Below are 26,678 nucleotides of genomic sequence, written 5' to 3' on the forward strand. Positions count from 1 at the left end.
TCAATTCAAACATTTATCATTTTTACGGACTATGTGTGGTCTCTCTCTCTTTGTCACACACTGTTGAACTAGATTGTGACAATCTCTTGAAGACTCATCTCTTCTGAGAGCCCCTCCTCTCCTAACACCTCTAACACCCTAACACACCTAACAAGCATTTAATATGCATTATGCACTTTCAATGCGCCTCTTTACCTCATCTCCTTGCACTTCACCTTATTGAATAGATTTAGTACTTACACCGAGGTCTCCGACCGCACTGGAGCTTTAGTGATGGCTCTCGCTTGTAAGTGGCCAAATGAGTAAATGTAAATGTAAACATCAGAATCTCAGTCACTTTGACTGTGGCATGATTGTTGGTGTCAGACGGCTGGTTTGAGTATTTCTGAAACTGCTGATCACCTGGGATTTTCACACAAAGCAGTCTCCAGAGTTTAAAAAAAAAACAACAGCAGCTCTGCAGACGGAAACACCTTGTTGACGAGAAAGGTCAGAGGTGAAGGGCCAGACTGACAGAAAGGCTACGGTGACTTAGATAACCAATTTTTACAACTTGTGGTGAGCAGAAAAACATACATGCAAACATTTACACAGTGAAGATGTACCTTGACAGCCACCAGCATCTTGTCCTTGGTGGGGCTCAGGTTGTAACACTCTGCCAGGAAGACTTTCCCGAACGCTCCCTCACCCAACTCTCTCTTCAGGATGATGTCTCTCCGCTTTATATGCTGGACAACTGAAACACAGAGAGACAGGGAGAGAGAGGGGGCAGAAAGAGAAATATAAAGTCATTTTTTAAAACATCTTTTATTTGCAAAAAACTCCCCTATCTCTAAAACATGGAAAACACAGAAAAGGGATAGAAAGAGAATATGAAGCAAGGACAGAGTACAGAGTTCATGCATGGGCTACACTATGTGGGTACTACTTTGCAGTATTTTTAATTCTGGTCATGATCTCAAGGTTTCTAAAGTTACAGCTTCTCTAAAGATGTCATGGTAAAATGCAACAAAGTGTGTACAAAATGATGCACACAACATGTAAAATTCTCCGTTTGATGTAATGATGAATACATAATAAAAAAGAAAGCTGTTTGAATATTTCTCTCAATATCAGTGTGATTCAGCTGCAGTGAAGTGCTGAAAAAAGCAGTTACAGAAACATGTGATGTCAAACTGCAAAAAAAAAAAAAAAAAAAAAAAAAAAAAAAAATGTTTTATCTAACTTCAAAGCTACTTAAGAGAGAATGCTGGGAACATTCGGGTTCAAGTGGTTTTAAATCTGTGAAGCGCAAACGGCAAGATGACACTGGACCTGCAGAGCTACAAATCTCTTATCTGGATTCCTTGGTTTTACTGTTGGTATTGAGACAACTCCAGGGGATATTTTCTAATGAGGACAGAATTGTAAAATGTCTATTTCTGAAAAGTCTGTGTGAGTAAAATAAAATAACCGTCCCGCTGTCTCTCCCCATGCTTCTTACTCTATTCTTTCCTAATAACTCACTCTAACAGGATCATTTACAGGGTTGGAAAGTCCAACCATTGTTCTCCCCTCTTGTGATTGTTTGCAATGTTTGTGATCACAGAACTGAAGCTTACTCCTCTTTTGATGAGCCTAACAAAACTGTCCAGGCTTGCAGGCTGACCACATTCATGAGAGCAAAAGGAGAAATATGTGAGAAAGACAGAGATACAGGAAAAAAAAAAAAAATTAGAAATAGTGAGACAAAAAGTATGGAAGCTGGTGGGTGTTGCTGGTAACATTTTACCCCCTGATTCCTGCCAGGATCAGTATGAAAGAGCTGGGGGGCGGGGGGGGGTAGGAGTTGTTGGCTTCGGAGCAGAACAAGACAGGTTGTAGGTTTACCATGAAAACTGTACCATGTACTGCTTCTTTAAATGTGCACTCACACACACACATATATAACAACGACACACTTAGATGAAGAAGAGAGGCATTATGTGAATGTGCGAGGTGGGGCGTCATCGAGCGGCTCTCCGCTTTAAAATATGAATGAAATGAAGTGAGCATGGTTAATGCTTAGGAACAGAGAACTGTATAATAGGTGAAGGGCCACAACAATGTTTTAAATGTTAAATCAAATGCTTTGTTAAGGATTTAATTAAATGCAAACCTTTAGAATTAAATTAAATTTAATATTTGTAATCAGTGTGCCATATTTATCTAACAACAACTACAATATACAGTAAAGGCTAATGACACCAACTGAAAAACAGTCACCTTATTTTTCTTAATCTGTCCAAAACCTTTATGAGCTCATGATTTCACTGCAAAGTAAATAAATAGACAATAAATAAACGGGGGAACAATGAAATAATAATGAATTATTAAAAGAAAGAGGCCGAATTTAAATCAAGTTGAACTGATCAATGTCAGATTTGCATATTTTCCTTTTAGGAAAGAGAATGTCCTTGTACACATACTGTTGTGTATAAAAGTTTATTTTTACAGCTTTTTCTTCTGTCTCTTGACTATGATGCTGCTGAGACATAATGCATTAGTCTTACAATGTACTTTATATTCAGGCTTCCTATACATTCTTGTTAACCAAGCCACCGAGACTAATGCATCCTTCTTGGTAGACATGTAAACATGTTGTTGAGGATGGAAGATATTTATTATCCTCCATCTGTACGTTCTTTGAGTTTTTCACAATCACATATGTCTCGTATACATATCAGAGAAAATATGTTATTGAGGCCTCAGGAGCACATAGGTCAGTGTACACTGAGGAAACACTGATGTGTCTGCAGCAAGAGCTCATCAATCCAAGGTCATCAGCAACCACAACACAGACAAGTCAGTGTCGCTTCAGCTTCTCTCACCACCTGATGCTATTTGATCTCTATCTGTGGATGTGCTAACCATGTGCCACTTTCAGTTCTCACACTACACCATTGTGCAGGTATACAGTATGACGGTGTGATAAGGGTCTCAGATTTACCACCAATCAAAATTAGGCATCCCACATATCTAGCAGGAGACTGACAATTTTTTTTTTTGACTGAAACGTCAACTGTCGCCAGCAGGTTTAATCAGCTGTAGATTTTATCAAGCTAATTGAGCTAATGCTAGCTTGATGAGGTGCTGTCTCATGCTAAGTTTTAAATGTTTCCACCTGATTTGTTTGAAAACAAGATCCCCATGATGGTATCTTAAAGGTCCCATATTGTATAAAGTGAGATTTCTTGTCTTTTTTTGATTATAAAGCGGTCTAGGTTCGATATTAATGAAAGTATAGATGAGTGAAAGTATAGTAGTGCTCAGTCCACAGAGAAATGCACATAGCCACATAGCCAAGCCTCGCCCACCTCGCAGCATTTGGTTTCACTCAGTTTTTACCTGAAGTCTACTATATTTTTATTAGATCACTCAGGAAACACCCAATCAGAAGAGAGGCTCTGAGCCTCCTCACTTCTGATTGGCTCACCGACCAATTATGTTACTAGAGCTCCAGAAAGAAGCCTGAGAGAGGAGATGTAAAACTACATTGTTTATACATGTCTTTTGGTTCTTCAAACCACAAATATATCTTCTTAAGGATCACCACTTCAAATAAAAGACAGGAAAAGTGTAAAATACCTCAGCATCCTCACCAGTAACTGAACAACGTGAAAGACATTCTTCTATGGCAGTGAAGAGCGTAAGAGAGTTAGTATTATGACAGGGAAAAATGTGAAATCAGATTCATTTCATTTCATTCTAACTTAACAGTAATTGGCTGCTCAGCTTAAACACTTGGACAACCAAGACTGAAGTTAGAATAATGCTTTATTGTTATTGTTCATATTTTCAAGTTGTATGTTTCACTTAACATTGCAAAAGAAAGGACTCTAACCCTTGCTACCTGTTTTTCTGTTACGCAGCTTGTGTATGATCTGCTACTCCTCAGTGTTTTTTGTGGCTTTACCTAAAAGGAGTTCACCAAATAGTTCAATCTCTGAAATGTTCCATGAGTCATAGTCACAGATTACTGGTTCAGTCTGACTATTCATCTTGAGTTTTGTCATTTCTCCAGAATCACCAGACCACCAGTGTCACCTGCTCCTCTGGTGTTTCCGCCAGACGGTATCTTAACCAACATTTCTGAAATCAGTGTTGAATATGAAGAAATGTCCCAGTTTTAAAGTAGATCAGAACAGAGGTGTCTGCAGAAACTGGCAGTCAGTTTGCAGGGTGAGAGCCCCACCAGGGACACTAACACATCACTGCTGTCAAATCTTCATCCTCCAAAAATCTGCTTTCCAAGACTTGAGAAAAACATCCATAAGTCGATACGCATACATTTTAATTCAAAATGTATTATGACTGGCTTTTGTAGGCCAAATGTCTCTGAGACTTTCTAAGGTGACAAAGAAGCAGCGAGTCTGAAGAGTTTCCAGACTTACCGAACATCTTTCCCCTGCTGAATTCTTCTCTACTACTGTACTGTCTTTAAGAAATATGAATAATATTTATCTTTATCCCTCACTTTAATTCTTTTGCCTGCACTCCCCCATCATTCATGATCATTGCAGGATCACTGTTGGCCTTACTAGCGGTTGCCTGTCACGCTGATGATCCATCCACTGACGCTTATTCAGTGGCTGCACCCGTCATTAAGCTTCTATGGGTGAGATAGTTGGTGAATTGCCAAAAATATAAAAGAATGTGAAGGTTGTCATCCATCAGCAGGTGGAGGCCTAGAAAAAAAAGTTTTAACCGCCTAAAGCTGGAGCACAACAGATTTATTTCTCTAACTTTTCCTCAGAAGTTGGTGTTTGATTGTTATCTTGACTTTTACTTTATTTATTTTCTCCTTTACAGTGATGTGAGGTGAGGTCTTATAGGATATGGATTTCTTATCTCACATGTGCAAATTGGAAATTAGCATCTGTTTTAATCATATTTAATCACTTTTATCAGAATATCTTCACTTTTATCTTTGTCATTATGTAAATTAACTAAACTGAAGCACACTAATTGTGAAATTAACTCCACCATTTTAACAATTCACCTCTCTGTCTGTCATTTTGCCTGCTACTTCTCACATAGTCTGCCTTCACTACATGAACTCTTCCTGCACTTTCACTCTTGGAAATGTTTTGTAAAAATTCCTTTTAGCCCTCTTTAAGGCATCAAAAGTAACAAGCCGCTGTATATTATAGGTTACATTTCAGTCAGGAAGGATTCAAAACCTGCCTTTAGCTGTCAAAATGTGTCAAGAGAAAGAATAATTAAATGTCACTGAGTAGAATAACTGATGAGCCGGTCTGAACTCCCTCATGCTCAACAAGCTACGTAGACTCTACATCAGGCAGCAGAACAGCGGTGACACTGTTCCTCCCGTAAGACGAACATCGCTGTCAACTTCACAGCTTTGTCAACAGGTTTTGGCAAATTTTCAAACCCATTTAGAGACTTTGTTTCCAAAAAGAGACTCGAGCATAAACAGACTGATACACAGAACCACACTGACATGCACTATATTACCTACAACAGGGATGTATTGTTGTATTGTAAGAGTAAGAAGGGTGTTGTGATATAAAAGTGACCACATCCATCATCACATCGTGACTGTGCCTACAGTCACCTCCAAAGTAACAAGTGTTATTTCATTTTTACACCTGCACCGCTATTACTTATGGGAGAATCCAAGAAATAGTTCCTGTAGAACACATGATGAAAACATAGTCACTGAAATGCTCTTCAAAAAAAGTTACGTTATGAGGAAAAATCCATAAGCATCTAATATCGAAATTACATTTACTTCACTTCATCTTCTTGTTTCCCTCTGTGTATGATGTACTTCATTGTTCATCATACTGATGACACTGAAAACCCTGCGCATCGATCTGTCCAAAGGGTGAGCGTAACCACTGTAATCAACAGAACATCTCTGCCGTCGGTTCACATTTGACACCGCAGTAATTGTGGAGAGCACAATACAAGAATTTCACATATTTATCTCATTGTTTATATTGCACTTAACGCAGAAGAAAATGGCATTTTATTTCCATTTTCATTAAACTACAGTAGACACAGTGTTTACTGTAACCAGTCATTTCTTTAAAAGACGACTCTACTGATTTAGCTTTGCACTCCTTTAACTTCAGAATGGATGCAGCAAAAGCAGAACCATTGTCTTTTTTTCTCCACATAATCATCAATCTTGGTGAGAACCAGGTGCCTGCATTAACTGGAATGCAACTTGACCGCTGACAGTTTAGTAATAGTTGCAGGTATGGGTCTGTTGTATTAGTAGTGGCTAATGTAGCTACAGAGGTCTGGTAACATCACTTCTTTCTTACTTGACATCCCCAGATTTTTTTCACTCTCTAACTTGTAATCTTTAAGCCCCAACCAACGCTGACTCAAGTGACATCACATGAGGAAATTTATCAGACTTCATGCAGCTACAAAGAGATTTATACACAGCTTTTTCACATATGCAGTGGCGTTCCCCTATAATAGAAGATTAGCGATTGTTATTGATAGTTGAAACAAACTTGTTTAACTTATTTTGCCTATAATGGTATTACTACTTAAATGTATGCAGTGTGTTGTCATTACAGCTGGGTGGGTGGGGGTTTTGAAGAGATTCCAGACTTGTATTACAACCAGAGGTGATCCTAGACTCTGGGGGGCCCCAGGCAAAGAGGACAATCGAAGACTATTGGCAGACGCCACAGTTTACAATTTGGGTAGATGCTAGCTACATCACACATCATCAGGGCCATTATGTAGTGTCTTTATGGGAAGTTTAAGGCTGTGCCAATATTAGAGGCCGTCGGGGGTCCATTTTCCCCTTGGGGGCCCTAAACATTCGCCTGGTTTGCCTCTCCTGACGGTGCACCTGAGATTACAACTAACAGGTACTTGACTGTAGAACAGTTAAATAATGTCTGCATAACTGCAGCAAATTAATGAAGGAAAATGGGGGGCTCCTCAGAGAATATCACTGTGTCCACTGCTAAGACGCAAAATCGAACACCTGTTTAACTTTCCATTTGTGCCAGGTGCCCTCTCTACCTTATTTCCTGGATGTAAATATTTTATCTCAGTTTGTTTCATTCAGCTACTAAATAACCACTGACCACCTCATTCTCCTCACTTATGGGAATAAAGCAGCTATTATGTAGCATGCCTGACGATGGTGGCGAGGACAAGTTACTTTAACCTTCAGTTTCCTCTGCAGGCGGACTCCGGCAGCGTCCTGCAGCCTATTTACCCAGATTGGCACGCTGAAAAGCCCTGAGATTAAATCTCTATCCCGCAGCTCAGCATCATTCATTTGTCCTGGCTCACCTGAGGCCTCGACGCCAGCAAACATTCTCCCTGGAGGCTGAGAGACAGCACAGCACCTAGATTTACTCAGCTAGTCAGGTCAGGCTTCTGGGGGAGCACAGATGTTTGGAGGGCTTTGTTCTGTACCTGTGTGTGTGCGCATTTGTGTGTACGTGTGTGTGTGTGTGTGTGTGTGTGTGTGTGTGTGTGTCTGCATCTCACCACAGCTACCTGCCAACTTTTTCCAGTGTAAGTATGTGTGTGTATGTGTGTGTGTTTATGTGGATGTTTGAGGCTGTGTTTTTCTCCATCTACCTGCCAACTTTGAGCTTTCATGTGCGCGTGTGTCAGCCTCACGGGTGTGTCTGTGTGTGTGTGTGTGTGTGTGTGTTAGTACTCCTCTGCCTCACAGCTTCCCTGAGCGTGCATGATGGGTGGATCGATGTGTGTCTCCTGGTCATTGACAACATGTCTTTTGCAGGGCAGATGCTTTAATGGTGAGATGCACCGGCTCAGTCAGAAATGCTGAGGACATCCTCACTAATTCTTATTTCCTGCATCGGCTCTATGTTTAGCTGCTTTGCACATAAAGTTATTATATATCAATCATACATTTTTTATGAGGGACAATCAAGAACAAAATAAAACACTTCTACATTAGCTCAGCGCTCATAAAATATTACTTCTATAACTTTAAATTAAAACTCAAGCATGTCATGAATCTTTACAACTGGTTACTAATCACACATTCTCTGATTAATGGTGCAAACACAGAGACAAAGAATTACAAGAGAAATGTGTTGATACTAAGAGCAATTAACATTATACTCAGACTCACTTGCAAAAAAATTGACAAAGTTTCTGGTGACTTACCAAGAAATCCAAAGGAAAATAAAAACTATACTTATAGTTTAGCCCGTCTACATAAAGAGCCCTGCAGGGTGTTAATAGTTGGGTGAGAGGTACTCATCCAGCAGCTAATAGCATACAAAATGCTCTCCACCATTAAATTCACTGCAGCGCAGGGGCTCTGTGTCAGTTGGCATCGTTGGGCAACTGTGACATGAACACCAGCATTTACTGTTGACTCTCAGCGGGAATCTCCTCCTAACCTGCGGCGGCTGGCTGACTGCCGGCCTGCGTCTCTGCTGCTGCTGCCTGGCCTCGGTGCACACTCCGACCTGTGTGACTTACCCCCAATGCCTGGTTAAGATGTAATATGCACCCCAGAAATCATCCTGATGATATTTTATGGTCAGAAATGTCTGGAAATGAAGACAAGGAATAAGCTGGCTGCAAGGATAAAAAGGCAGGAAGCATTTCCACAAGTAGGACAGACGGACTCCCAAAATCTTCCATATTAAATATATAAATATGATCTTATGAAATCATCATCTAATCATATAAACAAGTTATGTAAAATAAATAAATGAACCAAAAAATTGTGAAATAACTGAATTCATAAATAACAGCCACCTCTTTATTATGAAATCCTATTGCATCATTCTTATTTTTATCTAGTTTATTTCATTCTAGCGGTCCTTTATAATGGTATTTTTCTTAATGACACTTTTATTTCATAATGACAAACTTACTAAATAAAGTTACTTCAATGACAGTGGAGTTGTCACCAATCATCGCCCCCCTCACCTTTCAACCAAACACGTAGCAGCCCATTTTCAGAAGGACTGGGTTTTGCTCAAAAAGAACTAGAATTAGTTGTGTCAGGTAAAAAAAAAAAAAAAAAAAAGTTTAAACTCCTGCCTTTGTCACCTCCACACACCTGGAACAATCATTGTGTGAAATGGGCGTGAATGTTGAATTGTTGGTTTTGGAAATTTACAGAAATTACTTTTTGACTATGTGAGAGGCACTAGCCTAACCCTCCTCACAATCTCACAAACCAGTGTAGCCAGTAATATGAGCAGCTAGCTACAGCAGCATGTGTAACCTTGTTAAGCAAAACAAGAGGAAATGTTAGATTCTGTCCCTGTACACTGTATTTATTATGGTCATGATGAAAAAACAATGTCTTATAATTTCTTACTTTACTCATTTATTGGTTTATTTAATATTTAGACAATTTATTCAAGTGGATATTTATTTCATTACGTCTTGTATATTTAGTAGTGAACACTTGTGGCTCCATAGCATATATATACAGATAAAATTGTGATTGATTTCCTTTTAACAATAGCTTCTCTCTGGGCACAACCTTGGTGTTATTGCTGGATTAAAGTTTAAGCATTAAGTACACTTAAGCACTAAGTACTTTACACTTGCTGCTCAGGGGAAGTTCTTTAAATGTCTTGACTGCCTGCACAGAATAGTTGTATTTGACGTCTGAGAGGAGAGGCGTGATATCCACCCTGAGCTATTAGTCCCCACAGATACAGTAGAAACTTTGTCTGGGTGTGTTTTACTCTGCTGCTGAAAAACTGAAGACTGCATCCTCAGTGATGGGAATGAGCTGTTCATTACGGCGCTGACCTGTCAACACTCACGACAATGTTATTTTAACATCCACCTTTAATGTGCAAATCTTTGTTCTCATGTTAATGACCAAATTGGTCATGTGTTGTTGTAAGTTGTTATAGCAACTGTTTTTTCTTAGTTTACAGTGTCAGGAGCCAAAGATGTGGAGAGATTGTTTAGTATTTTCATTGACTCATTGAGCATCTTCACACCTCCAATTAAATGTGTTTGCAGAAGCAAGCATTTTCAATTTACTCTTTAACTTATTTAATTACATACTGCTTAGTCTGTGTAGCTGTACTGTATGTAGACGAAAAAAAAGGGACTTCTGGAAGTTTGTCTGGTGGAATCATTTAAATGTGAACTGAGTCTAAATACAGTTTTCACAGGATTGCACCTGGCATCATCATGCATCTTTTTAGAGAAGAAGCTTCTGTTTAGCTCTTTTTTGGGCTGAGCTGAGGGAACATATCTTGGACTTCTACAAATGAAAGTAGGTTGTTTGAATCCACAACTGGCCCGAATGTGGGGCTGTTCTCTTTCAAAATATAATTCATGGAATAATAGTCTTGGAGAAAAACTGCCTCTCAATCAATCTGCTCTCCATTTCCATTCATTTGCTGAACTTTAAAGCTCCAAAATTAGTTACTCCTTGTCTCTGCTGGAAACATTTTAATCTTCAAAAACATCACCTTAAGCATAATTATGTCTCTGTTACTCCAAAAGCAGAGGGGGCAGAGTATGGGTTTGTCCGAGCTGTGCCCACATGTGATATCCCTAATAACATGGATATAATGAAAGGATATGTGCTATACTCCAACATCAAAAGCTATTGTCTAATTCTGGCCAGCGGGATGTGACAAATCCGTAATTAAAATAGCAAGTTGAGTGATAAAACAAAGCCACTTGCTGGGAGACAGCGAATCCCACTAGATATGGATCTGTCATTAGACTAAAGAATTGTCCTCTGCCTTTTCAGCCTTTATCTCCCTAATGCGGCTACGTTTCCCCAGGATTGGCCTTTTTCAGCTGGAAAAAAACGGCTGATCTCAACGAACGTCCTAATCAGTCACGGCTCGGCTGTTTACCGCATCGAAAATTCGAGGCCACTGGTTCATGCGGAAGATGAACCAATTGCATGACAGCGCTTCATGTTTTTAAATTGGCATCAGAATGACAACGCATTTGCTAACGCTTTTTTTCGTAATGCCCTCAATCTCTCGAGCTTCTTTACAATGGTATGCTTACAGGTCACTGGTTCAACTAGAGGACAACTACAATTGGATGATTTTTATGTCATTTTTTTCATGTTTCTTCCTGCAGTGAGGAAGTGACAGCAGCACTTTTCTATTCTTCTACTTCTACTGTTCAGGTGCTACAGCCTAACAGCAAAGATACAAACAACACAACTAAGATATTGTATATATATATTTTTATATATATATATATATGATATGATATGTATACTGTATATATATATATGACCATGCGACTTGTGCAGCAGGTGATTTCTGATCACATGAAGCTGTTTTAATAGAAGCCAGTCAACAGCAATAGACTGCCCCCCCCCCTCCTCATTATTATTGTTGGAGATGATTTTGAAATGCACATAGCCCAACAGTGAGGAACACTATAAATTACCCAGAGGACTGGTGGGGGAAGCAGGCTGGGACTGACCTGAACTCTTGATTGACATAGGTAAGAAGAAGTGTGGGTGTGTTGAAATTTATGTATGTGTGCTGGTGTGGCTGTTGCTGGACTGAACTATGGAGAGGTCTCTCTCTCTCTGTGTGGATGTGTGTGTGTTTGTGTGTGAGAGAGAGAGAGAGAGAGAGACAGAGAGAGAGAGAGAGAGAGAGAGAGAGAGAGAGAGAGAGAGAGAAAGAGAGACACCCTGGCAGCAAGCTATTCTCCTGGATAAGAAGCTTTCAAGTAAATGAATGAATACATTATAGATTGGTGGCTACGACCATCAATAAAGCAGCCATACTGTGTGTGAGCTGAGTGAAGCTCTTTGGTTGACACGTGACGCTGCAAAACAATCAGACTGAGCAAGGCCAGCAGGACAATGGAGACCCAAGGGAGACCTGGCTGAAGACACTTATCAAACCACAGAGCAGTTGGAGGAAAGTGAGGTGACATATCGGCAGATTCGCTCTACCTACGAGCCACGCTAACAAAACGCCTACATCCACATGCATGCACAGCTTCAGTTCCACTGTTGTACACCTACACACATACGGATATACACATGGATACACAGACTTTTCCTTTCCCTGTGTGTGTATCCTGAGGGTAAAGAATACATTCATATTCAGGGAATGAGCTGCAGAGGCAGAAGCCATTCAGAGCCATTTTGTTTTTCCAGCCGATGGCAGAAAGCAGTGGCCATTATGACCTTGTGATGAATTCAGGGTTCATTTCTCACAGTTTCCTTTTTCATGCATGTACAAAGAATTAAATTAGAAAAAAAAAATACAAGGGATGCTGTATTCTGAAATAAAAGAACATTTGGTAAAGCGTATGTCAAAGCTGCCATCATGCACATGTATGGGCTGACTTTCAATTCCAGGTGCACAGTAATCGGGAGAAAGTTTAATTTGTGTGCACTGTCATTTATTCATTAGCTCACAATCAGATCTCCTGTGCAAGGCATGAGATGTTATAAATCAGTCACCGGCTGGCCATTAACAATTCATGTAATTCATAATACATAAGATTCGTCATTTATTTATCACCTCTAAATGGGATTTCCTTCCTTCTCATTGGTTCCAACTCAGAAGTCAACTTATCTCAGCCTGACCAACGGCCATTTTGAGAGTGAGCCAAGATGTAAACAATGCAATTTGAAGTTGAACAGGACCAGGATAGCCTGATCTGGTGTGCTGCCATCCAGAGAGGAGGAGAGTCGTTTCCCTGACTAAATCCAGTTGGTTTGACTAGTATCATCTGGAAGGGAAGCAGCAGGCGCAGGCTGCGGCTGGCTGCTGGCACAGTTGTTTTCTGCTGATTCTCTTGAGCAGTTGATGTAATTGTGAGTAATTAGGCCTTAAAGTGGTCTTGTCTTTCCCCAACCTGGAACATGAGTCCCGAGGGAGAGTGAGGGTGGTGGTGGTGGTGGTGGGCTGTTTGAACACCACTACCTAGTACAGAGAAGGCAGCTTTTTGTCTAAACAGATCCTATATAAAGTGCCTGGAACTGTGCCACCATATGCTAACACCATACAATCACAATGACTCTGTAGATGACACTGAAATTATGCTATTGCCCCAAGGGCCCTAGCACATCTAATTGTAAAGATAAACAGCAAATTACACTGGAGATGCAATGGTTGGAATGAGTCTCATAAAAACGTGCTGTTTGGTATCTGGTTCTCTGACCAGATGTTGCTATTTTCAATGGAGGTTTGTGTTTGTTAAATGCCTTACAAATTCAGTAAACTGAGCCTCATATGAGGAACACACTGCTGTGATAAAGGAGTGCCAACAAAGAGAAACTTTAAAGAGACTTACGGGTGGTTGGCTTGTTGCAGTTGTGTCCATGTCTGAAGTATTGAGGATTCTCCACCACGGGAATACGAGTCATCCCTATGACAACCGCATCAGGACCCGCATCTAGAGTGCAGGGGGTAATAATCCCATGGTTGACGTGATGCAGGGGGCTGGCAGAGTCTTCCTCACCACTGATCACAGCTACTGGACCTGGAGGAAGAGCAGAAGAATGATGTCTTACTTAACAGTTTAAAGCGTAAACATGGATAATAAGGTAAGGTTATCTGACCTAATTGTATTACAGCTGATCAGTGTCATTGTTACATATGGAAACGCACTTGATAGACAATATAAATCCCAATGCCTGACGTATCATACATATAAGTCAAAGAGTAAAAGTCATCCTTCATTCAAAAATATATTTTGCTCATTTTCCCTTCACTTGGATGTTTTCAGCTTCACTGTACTGAAGGATGTACTGTGTGTGTGGAGTCTCAATTTGACACGTGTTAAAATACCTTCATGTATCAAACCAATCACAGAAGAAACTCTAGTCTGAAAACAGGAAAGTTTACCTGTTGTACACCTGGTTCAGACAAAGAAGACATATAAAGAGCCGCACATGAAGTTGCACAGACTGAAAGGAAGTAATTGATTGGACAGATTTCTGTCTGTCATTCTGCATCTTGTGCAGTGATATTACGGGAGGACACTGTGTTCTGGTACTCTGTAATGAAGAACTGCCAAAACAACACAAGCACAAAACATTTGACCAAGGGAAAATCTTTGCACTCATGTGGATGACACAGAAACATGTTACCGTGGTTACCAAATTATTTGCATAAATATATATGTTGCTCAAACACTTTCTGTTGTTGAGTTCATACTCAACAGATGTATTTAACAGTAATTTATGCTAAAATCATCACATATCTCCTATTATGAAATATGTTTTGCTTTCACACCACAAACAAACTGCACTTTTCAGTCTTGGTGTGGTTGTCTAGTCCAGAGTCCCAAGTCTGACTGACTGCTCTCACACCAGCCCAAACCAAGCAAACCAAGCAAACCAACACACACACACACACACACACACACACACACACACACACCAAATATAAAAGGTGTTAAAGCACCCTTAGTTTTAATTAAAACTAAAAAGTGATGTCAAAAGGGCTTGTCAAATGTGCACTCACACACAATCATCATTTATATTCATTACTCTATAAATACACCCATTCACCTATTCTCTAATGCCAAATCTGCAAAATCACTTACCACATCAAAATACTAATATGTGTTTAAATCATTATCAGTACAGAGCAGCAAGGCTGGAGTTTATGCTGGTTGAATTTATGGTGTCACACAACAAATACCTCATTACTAATAATGTCCTGCCTTTAATCAAAATTCAAAAAGTCAAGATTTGTTGTCAGCCAGTGTGATCCAGTTTGCTGTTCTATCACTGCCGTGTCAAAAGCAACACAGAGCTGTGACAACTGCAATCTTCAGGGAGGAGTGAGAAAGGAAAGAAAGAGGGAGGAGATGGGAGACAGCGAGTGAATGTAAAGTCAACACTAGCTGATTCAGTGGAGCGGTGACAGTGAATCTGTTTACCCACAAAGTTGAGTCTCTCTCTCACCTTGACAACACAGTAAATAGTAATCAAGACTCAGTCATGTCAAATTATAGACCCTCAGCTGCAAGGGGGTGGGGCAGAGGTGGGGTGTGATGAAGTGACACATGTAAGCAGTGATTTATTTGCAACATTCTCTTATGCTGGGTTTTCATACCTGAGCACCCACTTTATTGGAGAGATGCGCACAGCGGGGCACAGGTCTTCACCGGGTGACTACCTGCCCAACCAGTGGGGACAAGACGCAAGCCACAGCTCTTAATCTCTGCTGATGCCTCTGACCCTCCACTGCACCGCGCAGGCAGAGAGACATATGCAGTATACTGTTTCGAACATAACTACACTTGAAATAAAATCATAGAACGTCATGATGAGTCACGGGTAAAAGTCTTTAAAACGTGAAAAGATATCTCAAAAGGATCCTAGTTGTAAGCTCTACTTTTTAATACAATATGAAATGGAATGAAAACCAATCTGATCAGACTGCAGCACCAGATGGATGAGGCCTTGGGGAACGCCTGGCCTCACTCCAAACCACAGCACTCCAAACTACACAAAAACCTCTCACTTGATTTCTTCGGATATGAAGGTTTTCTGAGGAGTGAAGGGGAAACTATACTTCTTGACTTGAGAACATCCTAAAATTGCATTTATGTTACCTCAGTGATGAAAAGGCCCAACGGTCTCTGAGAGGGTTTTTATCATCTGAGATGTTGCCTGTGCACAGAATGGAATTCAGCACTGGACAGTTCCCCTCCAAACATATATCTGAGAGTAAAGTTCCTCTCTATTAAACCAGCTGTGATTTATTCAGGAGAAATGGAAAATGAAATGAGCTAACTTTTGACTATTTTCCATTCTTTTCATGTCTCCTTCCTCTCACAACTTTTATTAGTGGTTTTATGGTTCATGCAGAAGGTGAATTTAGTCAGACCTTGACTGAGATTTTAGATGGTTTTTCAGCCCTAATTTTTCTATTACTGAAGTTACTGCAGTATTAAGATATGGGAGGTGTGATGATAAATACATCCACATCTACCTCAAATCAACATGAATAAATACACACTGACACTGACTTAAGTCCATTGGTCTCTAAGCATCTCAATCATATAAATCGCCTGGCACTTGGATCATTTTTGGGATGTAAAGCACAAAATCTGCATATTTCAGGAATAGTTTCAACATTTTGGGAATCAGAGTAAGATGCAGAGATTTATGCCACTTATGAGGGGAAATCTTCCTTTAGTTCTAAAGTATGGTAAAAGTACTTTGCACCATGATTGCCTTTGATTTTATTAAACCTAACAAACTGAACAGTGAAGCGTACATTGCATGCGTAACCAAAACTATTATTTTTTAACATATTACACTGCCTGTGTCCCTCAGAGTCTATGCACTCATTCATGTGTTTTCATACATGTTCTGATATATCTTGGGTGTCAAGAATTGTCCTTAGACCTTTATCTAAACACATAAAACTTGTTTATGATCCAACCCACCTGTCTATAAAACTTTGTGATAAGCTTTAGCTGCTGGGTCATTTTCAATTCATTCATTCATTTTTAAAAGGCAGAATATTTGTAGTAGCACAGAACATAACAGTGACGGACCACAGACTAGTACTGTCTGGCAGGAAGAAATGTGGCTTATCAAAATAAAACTGCTAATAAAGACAGGAGAGCTGTACTGTGTTCACGATGCCCTTTGAAAATAATGCTAATCCCAGCATTGACGGTAACAGAAATTGTTTGCAGTCTTGTTACCATCAGAATGTTTTATCGAGCTATACAGCAGTAGTGGTATACAAACACATTTCTACATTTCTAGTGGTATTGATCTTCTAATCTAACTCACAGTAAGAAAGCAACTAAGTGCACTAACCAAAAAGTCAAACCTTTGTGAATACAACACAAACTGTCAGATTGTCTAAATAACTCAATGCAATCATCTTTATCGCAAAAATGATCAAGTCAGACAAGACATTCAATCTATAGTTCATGGTTCCCTCTCACCTTATTACCAGCCTCATACACAACTGCATCTCTTACACAAGTTGGGGAGAATTCATCATCAAAGGACACAGCACTACAAGCGAAAAACCAAAATTATTCATTTAACATGTTTAGACCTACAGACAGGATTCCTTCTGGAAATGTCTTAGGTCGCTGTGGCGTGCTGTTATTTGGTCATTAGTTAAATTGCTCACATCCTTCAGTGTTTCGCCTGCCAATCTGTTTCCCCAGCCAACATCCATCAATTTTTTTTTTTTTTTTTGAAATATGTCACTATCGCTAAGATTTCTCCATGATTCTCCAGGAGAGATGTCACTCCAATCGGCATTACTCAAAGTTCCTTCACGGTAACCTTCGGCAATCCAGGAAGTGTTTTATGTTTATGTAAGGTGCAGTTCGCAGGTGCATTAGCTAATTCAGCCAAATCAATTGATCAAGTGTGACATTTGCATCATCTGTTTCCCAGAGTTTAGAAGTCAATCTAATTTACTTTACAGGAGCAGAGACAGCATGGCCTTCCCCTCCTGGGTTTTAAAATGGACCCCTTCATTAAGGTATTGTTGAAGTGCTGGGCCAGCCGGTCTATTTGTGGACCAGGTCTCAATGATGAATTAAAGTAAAACTCCAACCTTTGAACCGGCCACCTGTCAGACACAAGCGACTTTTGTCTCCAGCTTTGTCACCTTGTGAGCATAGTCACACTGAACTAAAACCAGAACAGTTTCAACAAGGAAAATAAAAGTCCCAGAAAAACTTCACACTCTAACTCTTGACTATGTAATTCATTTTATTCAGATTACTTTCTATTTATGAATTTTGCAGATACACGCTGACACATTTACATTTACTAGGCTTCAGATTATCCACGAGCAGGAGATTTTTGCCACTGCAGACACATTAACCTGCACCTCCTACAGGAAAGGAAAGTAATAGCAGCTGCAATTTTTCCAGACATTCGACTATAGACATTTTCTCTTTGCCACCTAGAGGCAAAGAAAGCTGCTGAAAAATTAACACTTGTAACGGGAAAGAAATAAGAACAATGACTGCAGTGTTTTTTTTCCTTTTTCATTTTGAGTATCTGAGTGTGTGCTGTGTCATGTGTAAGTCTAACTTCCAGAAGTAAGTAGTAAAATGACTATCGCCAAACAAAAATGATTGCATTGTATTGTAACCATTCTCTCTATAATGTAACCAGGAGGGCATGGAATACAGTCACCAACAACCAAAGGTGTAATTTCCAGGATGAGGATGGGAGAGACATGTCACCCTCCCTTTTAACTTTAGTTTTCTAACCTTAGTCTCTCCGAGCTTAGTTCTTAAAAAAAAAATGTTGATATGCTTCAGGTATTACTGTGCACTCAGCAGTGAGTGGACTGGAGCGGCAAGTCAGTGCTTTGTGTACTTTTATTGCCCTGGGTTTCGCCTCTCAGGCCACATACAGCAGCTTATTGGTGAAGGGTGTTCAGCTTTCACCGTGTGCAGCCTGAAAGGGATTACCTGCAGACACGACTCTGGGCCGGAGAAAGTTCTGATACTGGCGCAGCAGTGTGTGCTCTTCAGCTTATTCAGCAGAAAATATGCTTCAGTTAACAAAACTTCTACATTTAAAATGTACAATACAGTATAAAACATTAAACGGGCCCACACTTCACAAACAGCAGCTACATACAAGAACAAAATGCTCAGTGTCTGCAGGCGGCTGAAGTGTCCAAAACCTTGCCTGTAGATGGCACACATCAACTCATCCACGTCTAACTTGTTGAAAGGATAAGTTTTCTTATCTAACTATTGTGTAGCCATAACCTAACATATACATGTATCTTGTATCATATATGTATCAAACACACTGTAGATTATTTTAAATCAATCCTTCACACGCTGGGCTGTGCCTGGAAATAGTCACCAGAGCACCAAATATGTTATAATCCTTAAATGAAAATAGTCCCCAACAAATAGCTTACCACTGTTTTATCAAAGCTCCAGTATCCAGCTGTTTTATGAAGTAGCTTAGTGCTTTTGTTTTTTAAAATCAAACTATATTTTTAAAGGCTGGCACAGATTGGACTAGAGCTGTAGGTCTTAAACTGCTGGTGTCTCTGGAACTGGATCATATTGGCCAGGGTCTAATTTTGGTTACTTTGCAACAGTGACATGTGTACTCGTTCATGTTCTACTCACCTGAATATTAGATATTATTAATATATCAGTTCCTCATTTTTTCATCCTGGATCTCTGCTGTTGGAACTTCACTTACCTTATTTATTTATTTCAGCTCTCATTTCTAAATTTATGGTGTTTTTGTTTTTATAATTATTTATGTAAATATACTAGACCAGACTAAAAAGCAGCAGGGATGTTTGTCTGAGAAGCCACGTAATTGTCTGTGTCCCTGTTCCTCTACAAACTAAAGTGAGTGCTGAAGGTGATCTTTCGGACAAAAAAAAAAGAAAAAAAAAAGAAAAGGCAGTGGGTGACTCTTTAGGGTTTTCCCTGTGGTGGGGAATAAATTGTGCAAAGTGTGATTGCTTCCGTTCCACCTCCTTGTGGTAATTATCGCACAGATTTCTTTCAAAGGTAGTTAATTAGAACTGGAATTAACTTGAGGACATGTAAAATGAACAAGAGAACACAGGAAGGATAACTTACTGAGGCAAGGCCCCTCTTCTGGTTAACAATGGATTTGAAGCGAAAAAAAATTCAGTCGAGGTAAGAGCCAAAAACAGTGGAATCAAGGCAAATATTGTGGTGGTGGTGGTGAAGTAAAGACATTGGGTTGGCAGGACTCAAATATCAACCAAGTGTCATAATGCTTATAGCATTTTACATAAATCTATCAAATGTAGTCATTTGCTATTCAGTACAGCAGATTCATCTACTGATATATTGCTGCCATTATAACCAAATGTCTTAGAACTTCCGAAATCCTCAGAATCACTCAGCCAACATTTCCAAACAGTAACCTTAAGCTTCACGTCCACCCACATTTTTGACATCATATAAACCAGTTAGTCACCTCAAATAACGATTGGAAATGATTGAGATTGAGGCAGCTAGCTTAGTGGCAGCCACTGTGTAAATCTGCACAGTGAGTGCAGCATTAGTGCTATAAAAAGGCCAGTTAATTGCCAAATGCCACTGTTGTGTGAAGAAGCCTTGAGGTTATGTGCAAAGCTCAGATGACAACTCCCCTCGCTGCACTGACGAAGACATGTAAATAGCTCTTCTGACAAATGGCCTCAACCTGCTCACTCAACCTCCCACTCACAGACGAGCATGGTGAACAAGTAACAGCCGCGCAGGCCGGCAGCAAACCCACACTCGCCGCATTTCTCACCATATCCAAACAGCAGCGTCTCATACAGTCAAAAACACCTCTGGACCGCACGCCGTTTCCGGTACAGCTGATGGTGACCAACTGTGGAAAATACTCAGCACTTGGACAGCTGATATTTATGGTCCTCTGCAACGTAGGTTACCGACAATTTACAATTGCCACGCACAGCTCAATATGCTCTCTCCTTATTGTGGTATAAAGAATGGTGAACAGTGAGTGAAGGGCGGGCAGAGCTGAGACAGAAATAAACATGCATTTCAAATGTTCTGTAAACCTATCAGTCACTGTATCTGAAGCCACTTGTATGTCCTCTAAAATCAAGTGTCTACACCGTGCTGAACATTATCTGCAATGACACAGCACTGAACCAATTACAGTTTGTGTTGCTGTATATCTGTGGCATTGATGCTCAGAACGATAATAAAACAAAACACTGAGATTGTTATTCTGACTCGGTTCCCACAGTGCCCTATCAGCTTTTATATCTTTGACAACACATTACCCTTTAAGCTCCCCGAAGACAGACGAAGCAATTTTACACAAGTCTGAAAAGTGATGGAAAATGACATCATCCAACAGCTGAGCTTTCCTGGGGCTGTTCCTTGATTTATGACTACGACAGAGGAAGGATCTTTACCAAAACCAGGACCTATATTTTATTACCTGTAATGTGCCTAAACAGAAATTGAAAACAAAACATGCAGCAATCTGAGAAGATATTCAGAGCCATACGTGTTTCCACTCTGTTGGGGATTTCATTCCTCTCTCATGGCAATATAATCAGAAAAGGGCCAAATGAAAAGCTTGCGGTGGCATTGTTATAGAAGCTAGTTTGCATCATAAACACAGCAGTAAAGGCAACAGTGCACGCAGTACAAACATATGCACGGTAGCAACTGCACACTCAACGGCTATATTTCTTGTCAGGGCATTAGAATGTGAAACGATTCCCCAACGTCGAGCATCTGGCAGAGTTTGCATGTAAATCAAAAAGGAGACTGAGAGTCACATTCAGCCACTGCAGCCCACAAAAACCATCCACACACACGCTCCAGCACCGCCAACATGGTGGTGTGTGTGTGTGTGTGTGTGTGTGTGTGTGTGTGTGAGTGGGTGGGTGAGTGGTGGGTGGGTGGGTTGGTGGGTGGGTGGGGGCATTGGCTGAAGCCTGGAACAAATAAATTGGATAACTAATAATCACACTGGGCTCAGTGTTCAGCATTCCCTCATGTGTTTTCTTAAGTTTCTAGTTTTCCTCTGATTTGCTAATACCTCCAGTCACTGCGCCTCCTCAGGACGAGCCCTTTAGAGTCTGAAAATATTTTTCAATTTCAAATCATGTGGACTGAGGGAGCGTCAGAGTTAAAGAATTATCATTAGTTATTCCCTTCCACAAGCAGTCCATATTGACTGGCAGGTATATACAGTCGTATTCTCTGAGGGGAAAAGACAACAACAATCCTTCCTCCCTCTCCTGATCAGGTTTTCATTCAGAATGTGCACACAGAGAGGAGGGGCCATAACAGACAGGTCTGTTGTCAATGTGTTTGCGAGCGAAAAAGAGAGAGAGAGAGAGAGAGAGAGCGAGAGAGATAGAGAGAGAGAGAGAGAGAGAGAGAGAGAGAGAGAGAGAGAGAGAGAGAGAGAGAGAGAGAGAGAGAGAGAGAGAGAAAGAGAGAGAGAGAGAGAGAGAGAGCAAGCGACATCTGACTGGCCAAGTGTTTCAACTGCACCATTTTCACAGTAACAGCGGGGGGCGGGGTATCAGATGACAAGTTGAAATGTGTTTTCAACACATTTTTATATGTAAATACATATAAGGGATCACGGATATAAGTCAGTAATGACATTTTTTACAATTTTTATAATTACATCCCACTTAAGGGGCCAACCATAGACCTTTGGATGCCCCCCCCCATCTGTACCATTTGACCCCCCCACTGACGACGGGCCTGCTGTGGGTGAATCCTCCATATGCTAATACGTCCCACCATGCTACTGGGAGGCAACAAGTGTTTCAGTGGTGGTGGGGGTTAGTGGAGAGGTTCATTCTTAGTCAAAGGGGCTGATTGTGATAAATTCAAGGAAAATATGGACAGAGGTTCACTTAACAGACATATATCAGCAAAACGAATCAGCTCAATGGCAGCACTGAACCTGAATGATTCTCTATTTATAAATATTTATAGCTGGCTGGGTAGCTAGACAGACAGCTACTTCATTGTGCTCCCAGGAGAAAACAATGTTTTCACAGTCTGCACATGGAACATGAACAGTTCACTGCTCACAGACTCACACTATAGACGTGTGTGGCTCAGTGGGTAAAAAGGTAGCTGAGAACCCAAGGACAAAAATCACGGTGTTCTGATTGGAGGAGGAACAGTGTACCCATTACTGTATGTGCATCACTACCATGGAACAACAAGGCTAAAGGGCAGTGCACGTCAAGAAAGATCACTATAACTATAGCTATAATGATAACAATGTGAGCATCCTCACTGATGAAAGATGAAGTTCTGTAAGGACGTGCTGCGAGCTCCAGCTGTGTCACAACCCCAAAATGATTATTGATTATTGTTACGCTGCAGCTAAAAGTGTTTCATATACCATCAATTAGCTTACATAAAAGAGGCAGCAGAAATGGCAGATACAACACTGATAAAGCACTTGATTTAACTTTTATTTATCATTTATTCATATTTTTATTAATGAGAATATGAATAATAAGAATAAGACTGCTCTGCTGCACAAACGTGATGCTGTGCAGAGATGCTGTTTATTTCAATAAGTTCACTTTACTGCTGATGGATATGATAAATATGTTCAAAGATCATTTTACTGATCCACTCTCATGTGGAACATGAACAAAGACACCTTCGTATTCCTGAGTGCTACAGTTCATACGGTTCATTAGTATTATTTTTATTTTGAGAAGGTATAGAATGTGACACCCTGAAATTTGGATGTATTTTGAGACTATGCTTATAAAACAGGGCTTCGGATGTTTAGAAGCTTGTTCTCCATCTAAGTTTAGCATACTAACATTTGCTAATTAGCACTAAAATTCATTTTCTTCGCATCCTTGATCTGTACCAAATTCCATGGTATTCCATGCAACAGCTGTCCAGCTCAAAATCCAGGCTGTCAAACTCATGGTGGCACTAGAAGAAAATCAGGTGTCCAACACCTTTAGGGGACATATAGACTGAAGTGGTGGAGTAGATTCCCAATGACGTGGCAGAGATGCTGCTGTTTTGCAGGTATGACGTTTACCATATGCACCATCTTAATTTAGCATGTTAGGATACTAACATTTACTAATTAGCACTAAATGCAGAGTAGAGGAAGGGAAAATTTTTAGTTTTGCAAAAACAATTGGACAAAATTCAGCATGATGATAGCACTAGTTAAAAAGTTAGGGTTGCTACAAGAAATGTGATTCAACAAATGTCACAACCTCATTGTGGCACTAGAGGAAAAGTCAAGGGATCATCAAAGTCGTTAAGATACATCATCTGTCAGCCATGACTGTAGTACACAATTAGCTATGGACTCGCTAAAAAACTAGCTTTAAGATTGATCATTTAGGTACAACATTTCATGACAATCCTCGTGATGACATCAGAGGAAATGGCAGGGATCACTAAAGTCTGTAGGATTCATCCTCTGCGAAACATTAAATGTAAGTTAAAAATTCCATAACGATCCATCTCATCATTATTGTGATATTTCAGTTTGGACCAAAGTGTTGACTGACGGACAGCTATCCTGCCAGCGGGAAAAAGCCACTGTCCCAAGATTAGACGTTATGTTAATGTTAAGGTGAACGAGGAGATGGAAGTCTAGAACAAACCAGTAAAAAGCTGATTAGTCTTTCAGAGGTTTCTCAGCTGGTTAAGGTAAAAGAGGGAAGCACTCTTTGTGACTGTACTCTGGGTTTAAAATGAAATTGAGGAAGCACATTAAGGTCATTGTTAACCACATTCTCTGCACTTCGGTGCATTCAGGTTCCATTTCCAAAGCATTCATTCAGGTCTAGTTACGGACACAGGCTTGCGAAATTAAATCCTGACCTACTGTGGGGGTCTCACTTTAACAGGTATTAATGCCAATGTTCTCCTTTTTTCTCCCATAGATCTCCTCTCTTTCATGCACTCACTTTCCTTTGTTTTCTCTCCACCATTTCCCTGACAACTTTATTTTCATTCAATGGCCTTTGTTATCAGGATGTTGCCAAAGTGAGTTGAGATACTAGCAATCATACTAATAATGATTACAAAATAAATTCCTCCTGAATGACAGCAACAGCAATTGATCAAAACCTATATTCCTCTATCAGCATGTTTTATGTGAGCAACTGCTGTTTCATCTTAAATCAAAAGCAGTTTTTGAAAAGACTCCCATCATTCATTTCATCTCTGTCTATTATCTCTTTCAGCCCCTGCCTCTTTCTTGTCTCTAGTCCCTGGGGTCTTGATTCCTGCCTCAGTTCTTTCACAACTGCCTCCCTACGTTGGAGGGATCAGGACCAAACAGATTTGTTCGCCTGGGAGGTGGAGGAGTAAGAGAAGGGGGAATAGGAGGCGGCGGCAGGGAACTCAGTGTGTGTGTGTCTGTGTGCATGTATGCGGTGGGGGGGGGGGTTCATTCTAATTACATATTTAACTGAGACACATGGATGAAAATCAACCTTCACACTTCACTGCCTAATGTCATGTATTGCATACTTACTGAGTACCATATCTGCTCTGTACTGTAGCTGCTGTGACAGAGAGAGCTCAAAGAGACTGGAGTGTGATACAGCTGTGAGGGGCTGTTGGAGACTGACCCTAAAAGATGACTGTATGAACTTTGGTACAAACAGATTATATAAGTCCATTATGGAATGAACACATGATTGACTGAAATACATTACAACAAACCTAATGAAGTTATATACTAATATGCAACAGCAAATACATTTTGAAAGAAAGGTGAGACCACCTGAGTTGTGTTTTCTATCAACATAATGAGGAAACATTGTTAATTAAGGTATTTGCTATTTACTTACTCATTTTGTTGAGGCCAGTCCAGCAACACAGTCGGGGCGCCACTGCAGAGGACTCGGGACAAAATAATGCTGACAGCAAAGTTTAACCTGATTCCACTTTTTGGATTACCTTGTAACATGAATGGCATCTTTACACTGGTCACCATGTGGTTTTTGCAGAGCTATATTCAGTTGAACCCCAGCTAGATCTGACCAAGTATAAACAGGTGGGACTTGGCGTTGATGCAGCATTGTTGAGTCGTCGTACTACAGGCCACCTATCAACCAAGACATGTGTAAACCTGCATGTGTGTAGCAGCGTGAACAAAATGAGAGCTGGAGCGTACAACATGGAGACTTCCGTCTTCCCTTCACTGCTGCGATGAAGTCCTTTCATACTAACAGGATGTATTTATACAGTAACAGCTGTTCAGTTAAGGCCTCCACCAGCCACAAAATGCCTGCAGGCAGGTCACATCCGGCATGAATGTACAGATAGACAGTTAAGTATGTCAAAAAGACTGATTTTAATATGAGAATAAATAATATGAGAGTAGTCTCTGAGCCTTCTCATTTCACCTTGCTCTCCATCCATTACATATCTACTGTACCTTTGACATATACTACACACCGGTTGCTCAGTGGTGAGGTGCTACAGCGGGCAAGCAGACAGGCTCTTTAATATTTCAGTCAGACTCCCAGCAGACTGATGGCTTACAGGGGCAGCCATGCAGGGCGCACAGCCAAGGTTAGGTGTAACATCAACCTCTCTTCATTTGAACCTGAACACTGTACTACTATATCCAAAGAATGGACGCCACGTCTTCACTGGTTCTTTAGTTTGGATTTGAGTTCCATAATGCAAGAAATATAATATGTTGCTGGAAAATTTAGGATTAAGTAGTCTGCGTGGTTCTTAGCAAAACTTCTTTTACTGTTGATCTTTTTCTAAGCTGTTAAATGACTCTTTATGGCACCATGAGGGTTATATGTAGCAGCTTAGTGCTATAGCATGTGTGACAAACTGCAATTAAGAGGATTACAGAAAGTATTAATTTAAGTGTTACCTCTTTTGTAATTGGCTCAATACTTATTTTCTCCCCATAGACTGTACATAATGTGGTAACTTTCTAAAAATGTTCTTCACAGCACCATAGACTCTATATCTGTTAATGTATTTCATTCACACCACATGTCATGCAAAGGCTCAGTACAGAATTTGGAGCACAGTCAAAAAAAATAAAAATAACCAAAGATGAATTTAAAGATAAAGTTTGACATAATTCTGGGGCCAATCAACAGTTTGTTCCCCAAAGATTTCAAGCCCTTTAAAATGATTGATTTGACTGACTTCCTCCACATGGAAGCTTCATCCAGCCCAAACATAATGCAAGAGATGTCATGCTG

General features: G+C 40.2%; 1 protein-coding gene across 1 annotated transcript in view; it reads right to left on the reverse strand.

Annotated features, from left to right (window-relative positions):
• The window catches only part of ntrk3 (neurotrophic receptor tyrosine kinase 3), a 175,151-nt gene that overhangs the window by 25,814 nt on the left and 122,659 nt on the right, over positions 1–26,678 (reverse strand). The window contains exons 11-12 of the mRNA XM_022744966.1: positions 13,279–13,467; positions 606–736 (exon numbers count right to left, since the gene is read on the reverse strand). Coding sequence (XP_022600687.1) covers positions 606–736; positions 13,279–13,467 — 320 coding nt within the window. The remainder of the gene's footprint in view (positions 1–605; positions 737–13,278; positions 13,468–26,678) is intronic.

This window comes from Seriola dumerili, unplaced genomic scaffold (genome assembly GCF_002260705.1).
Source record: "Seriola dumerili isolate Sdu_G_001 unplaced genomic scaffold, Sdu_1.0 BDQW01000003.1, whole genome shotgun sequence".
NCBI classification, from domain to species: Eukaryota; Metazoa; Chordata; class Actinopteri; order Carangiformes; family Carangidae; genus Seriola; species Seriola dumerili.